The sequence below is a fragment of the Denticeps clupeoides genome, chromosome 12, assembly GCF_900700375.1.
Source record: "Denticeps clupeoides chromosome 12, fDenClu1.1, whole genome shotgun sequence".
Taxonomy (NCBI): Eukaryota; Metazoa; Chordata; class Actinopteri; order Clupeiformes; family Denticipitidae; genus Denticeps; species Denticeps clupeoides.
Window position 1 is genome coordinate 22,171,979 of NC_041718.1, and position 5,000 is coordinate 22,176,978.

General features: G+C 50.5%; 2 protein-coding genes across 3 annotated transcripts in view; both read right to left on the reverse strand.

Moving 5' to 3' along the window:
* Positions 1–1,460, reverse strand: part of tafa4b (TAFA chemokine like family member 4b) — a 13,895-nt gene extending 12,435 nt beyond the window's left edge. The window contains exon 1 of the mRNA XM_028998796.1: positions 1,276–1,460. The gene's annotated coding sequence lies outside the window, so the exon portion shown is untranslated. The remainder of the gene's footprint in view (positions 1–1,275) is intronic.
* Positions 1,461–3,460: 2,000 nt separating this feature from the next.
* Positions 3,461–5,000, reverse strand: part of eogt (EGF domain-specific O-linked N-acetylglucosamine (GlcNAc) transferase) — a 6,669-nt gene continuing 5,129 nt past the window's right edge. For both annotated transcript variants that reach the window (XM_028998978.1, XM_028998979.1), the window contains 5 exons: positions 4,960–5,000; positions 4,829–4,890; positions 4,630–4,749; positions 3,913–4,015; positions 3,461–3,827 (listed from right to left, as the gene is read on the reverse strand). The exon at positions 4,960–5,000 is cut by the window's right edge and continues 28 nt beyond it. In XM_028998978.1, coding sequence (XP_028854811.1) covers positions 3,681–3,827; positions 3,913–4,015; positions 4,630–4,749; positions 4,829–4,890; positions 4,960–5,000 — 473 coding nt within the window. In that variant the 3' untranslated portion in view covers positions 3,461–3,680. The remainder of the gene's footprint in view (positions 3,828–3,912; positions 4,016–4,629; positions 4,750–4,828; positions 4,891–4,959) is intronic.

The window sequence follows — 5,000 nt, forward strand, 5'->3', positions numbered from 1 at the left end:
CATTTGGTGACATCGTTCTCCACAGCCAAAGCTTGGGGGACACGCTCATGAAGAACTCTGGTGTGAAGAGCATCAGGGACAATCTAATTTCCAGATGCCAGATCTCTCCTCCACCCCCCGGTCCCAGGGCATACGTCACCCCACCTAACCCACACAGCTACCAAACGCATCTTCTGTCTCTGGACGTGCCAAGCAGCCCTGACATTAGACTGTGTGTGTACGTCCTGGAGATGAGAAGTTGAGGAGGTCTGAATGACGTCACCATGACAACCTTCAGTAAATTCCCAGACATGATATTAATGTTGAAACTCTGCTGCGGTCAGTTTCCTCTTCAGATCTTCATTTTTAAATCTGCCGTGAGCCACTCATCTTATTATCTGATTAATCAGCGCGATATTCATTTATTATGAGCGTGAAGTCCTTCATTTCAGCGTGACGTCATCTGGGCCACGCTGGCCTCTGACTCGTCTCTGTTGCCCACGGAACCCGGTGAAGACACGGTGAGGACACGGTGAAGATACGGTGAGGACGTGGTGAGGACGCGGTGAAGATACGGTGAGGACGTGGTGAGGACGCGGTGAAGACAGGGTGAAGATACGGTCAGGACGTGGTGAAGATACGGTGAAGATACGGTCAGGACGTGGTGAAGACACGGTGAGGACGTGGTGAAGACACGGAGAAGATATGGTGAGGACGTGGTGTCCCTCCAGCCAGCGACATGGTTCCACCGTGGGCTCCGATGGAAGCCGCTTCTGCTCATTAGCGCTCCAATTAAAATGCAGCGGGTCGCTTTCCGTGCGAGGCGTGCGTAGAGGAAGTGTGTGGTGTGTGTGTAGTGTGTGGGTGTGTGTGTGTGGAATACAGCAACGTTTACTCAGCAAATCCAAATGAGGACACTTTCTTTAATCTGCGCACTCCCCCACTGGACATGTCCACGCAGGTCCACTGTCATCAGTCACTCACCACCAAGAGCCACCCAAGCAACTCCACCACCAACACCAACACTTGAAGCCCCATCACAACCACCTCCAACCCCCACCTGAACCTTCACCTCCATCACAACCACCTGAACCCCCACCTGAACCTTCACCTCCATCACAACCACCTGAACCTTCACCTCCAACACCACCTGAACCCCCACCTGAACCTTCATCTCCTGAACCTCCACAAGCTCCTCCAGCTTTTTAACGGATGAATCCAGGTTGTATCTGCGAGTATTAATATGAAATATGATTGTTTCTGAGATCGCGCTCCAGCTTCTTCTGCTTCTCTCACCTGCTGCCTGCGTTCCGGGGTGAAATGTCTCCTCCTCCTGCTCCATGCTGGACGTGGCGGACTTCACCTCCATCCGCGGGAATAAAATCCAACCTGGCCAGCGCCGGGACTGGCGTTCTGCGGATCGGCTGCGTGACGGGGAGTGTGTGAGTGAGTGTGTGTGTGTGTGTGTGTGTGTGTGTGAGTGTGTGAGTGTGTTGCTCCTCCCAGCCTGAGATCAATTCGTCAGGAGAGAAACTCGACTTTCCTATTCCCACCACGTGCGACACACACACACACACACACACACACACACACACACACACACACACACACACACCAGCAGCAGCCCACACGTGCACGCGGTGTGATGTCATAATTTACATGGATCCAAAGGTGCAAGTTCATCAGAAATTAATTTTAAAATGAATGTTTAATGCAGAATATTCCGCTTGAACGCTTGTTTTGCTGAATGCAAAGAAGAAAATAAACGACGTTGGCTGGTGCGATTCGGGTTTGACCCTTGACCCCTGACCCCACCTCCACCCGCCACGTGCTGCTCGGTCGCACCTGCGTGACGTCACATCGCGTCTCAGAAGCACAAGAAGCTGCGGGAACATGCGGCCCCTGGATATTTTTACATTTTTAGAGAATACAACAATGAGCATTTTTATTCATACCTAAAACAAAATGTTCGGAGAAGCAGCCATCCCGATTTATTTTTGAAGTACAGATGAAGTATTTATGAAGTCGGTATTAATAACCAGATCGATATCCCCGGATCTGTGGCGGGAACCGAGCTCCTTGGGAACTAGTTGAAGGGACCGTGAGGACGTGGGACCCCTCGGTCTGTGGAGCTGTAGCGCCACCTGGTGGCCACGACGGACCAGGCCGCCGCGACCCGGGCGGCTTTCGAGGTCAGGCAGATTTATGGCGGTGACAGTCGGACCCTGGCTGGACCCGGCGGCCCAGAGACGTGATGAAGAAGCGGAGCAACGCGGGACAAATCGGAGGCGTTTCTGGTTCAAGGCCGCGGCGGCGCCGGACAAGCACAAAATCCGCAAATTGGTGGGTAGAAAAGGTCACCAGATCATGTACAAGTTCATTCAACTCTCCCAATTAAAAAAGACGATGTTAAAACTTGCACGCTGGTTTTATTAATAATTTACACAATAACAACAAAAATAATACTGAGTCTGTAAGAGGCCATATTTTCCTGAGGCGGTATAAGTATGGGGCGTGTAACCTGCGTGTTGGTAGTGGGTGTGGTCATGTTGACTGGAATTAAAACGCTTTATAACCTGCGTGTTGGTAGTGGGCGTGGTCACGTTGACTAATTAAAAATGCTTTATAACCTGCGTGTTGGTAGTGGGTGTGGTCACGTTGACTAATTAAAAATGCTTTATAACCTGCATGTTGGTAGTGGGCGTGGTCATGTTGACTGGAATTAAAACGCTTTATAACCTGTGTGTTGGTAGTGGGCGTGGTCACGTTGACTAATTAAAAATGCTTTATAACCTGCGTGTTGGTAGTGGGTGTGGTCACGTTGACTAATTAAAAATGCTTTATAACCTGCATGTTGGTAGTGGGCGTGGTCATGTTGACTGGAATTAAAACGCTTTATAACCTGCGTGTTGGTAGTGGGCGTGGTCATGTTGACTGGAATTAAAACGCTTTATAACCTGTGTGTTGGTAGTGGGCGTGGTCACGTTGACTAATTAAAAATGCTTTATAACCTGCGTGTTGGTAGTGGGTGTGGTCACGTTGACTAATTAAAAATGCTTTATAACCTGCATGTTGGTAGTGGGCGTGGTCATGTTGACTGGAATTAAAACGCTTTATAACCTGCATGTTGGTAGTGGGCGTGGTCATGTTGACTAATTAAAACGCTTTATAACCTGCATGTTGGTGTTGGTAGTGGGCGTGGTCACGTTGACTAATTAAAAACGCTTTATAACCTGCATGTTGGTGTTGGTAGTGGGCGTGGTCACGTTGACTAATTAAAACGCTTTATAACCTGCATGTTGGTGTTGGTAGTGGGCGTGGTCACGTTGACTAATTAAAAATGCTTTATAACCTGCGTGTTGGTAGTGGGCGTGGTCACGTTGACTAATTAAAAACGCTTTATAACCTGCATGTTGGTGTTGGTAGTGGGCGTGGTCATGTTGACTGGAATTAAAACGCTTTATAACCTGCATGTTGGTGTTGGTAGTGGGCGTGGTCATGTTGACTGGAATTAAAACGCTTTATAACCTGCGTGTTGGTAGTGGGCGTGGTCATGTTGACTGGAATTAAAACGCTTTATAACCTGCGTGTTGGTAGTGGGTGTGGCCACGTTGACTAATTAAAACGCTTTATAATCTGCATGTTGGTGTTGGAAGGGGGCGCGGTCACGTTGACTGGAATTAAAACGCTGATAATCCCCCTCACAGCTCGTCCCGGACACGCCTCCCACGCCACCGCCAGTGGCCCTGCACATGCTCGGTGGCCAGCATCACCAGGCGCATGAACTCCTCCACGTCGAACCAGTAGTTGGTGAACTTGGGGTGCTCCCCCAAAGTGGGGTGGTGTCCCTGTCCAAGAAAACAACACAGTCAACAAGTCCATGAGACAACGAATTCATTCAAGTGTCGGGCAGCGCGCCATTCTCTGAACTACCTTATCCTGCGGGACCATCTTGTCCCTCTTCTGCCAGGTGATGTAGTGCAGTCCCCGCAGCCGGGCCAGGTCCCGATAGCAGCTCTCGTCCTGACAGTTATACCTGTGGAGAACAGGGAGAGACGCTGTAGTCCTGGTCCTTCACGCTCACCACAGCACATGTTGAGTAAATCCACACTCAGATACAACTGCAGCTGTTTCTGACAGTCTGGTTTAATTTTAGTTTTAGTCTAAAATTAAACCACTAGTCTTTGTGTCCGCATTTCATTCCAGTCTTTATTAAAGTGAAGTGATTGTCACATGTGATACACAGCAGCACAGCACACGGTGCACACAGTGAAATTTGTCCTCTGCATTTATCCCATCACCCTGAGTGAGCAGTGGGCAGCCATGACCAGCGCCCGGGGAGCAGTGTGTGGGGACGGTGCTTTGCTCAGTGGCACCTCAGTGGCACCTTGGCGGCTCGGGATTTGAACCGGCAACCTTCTGATTACGGGGCCGCTTCCTTAACCGCTAGGCCACCACTGCCCCTATTTATTAGTCTTAGTCATGTCCATATTCATTTTAGTATAGTTTTATTTTAGAAACCATATTTAGCTTCGTTTTTATTGGTCAACAATATTACGGCAAGAAGGTTCGTTGAGGAAGATGATTGGCCGAAAAGGCCCGTTTGGCGTCTATTTACTGCGTCTCACACACAAAACCAAAAGCACGTACAGCTCAAACACGGCGGCCCAGTCCGGTAAGAAGAGCAGGTGCGTCAGGCCGGCGCCGTGCATCCCGATGAAGATGTCCGAGTTGTGCGTGATCCTGATCTGCTCCAGGAACGGGAGCTCCCTGCACGGACGAAGCAGCACACGCTCAGCGCCGCCGCCACCGCCGCCTTCCCGGCGCCTCGCGCTGACCAGTAACTCACTTGTACTTGTAGTCCACGACCCTGACCTCCAACCAAGGCGCCGTTTCCAGCGCGGCCACGAGCTGCGGAGAGCAATTAATGAGGCGCCGTTTACCACCCAGGGCTTCATTACCAAGCGGCGCTGCACCCACCTCCTGCTGGTTTAATATGCGCCGGTACTCGGTGCTGCGTG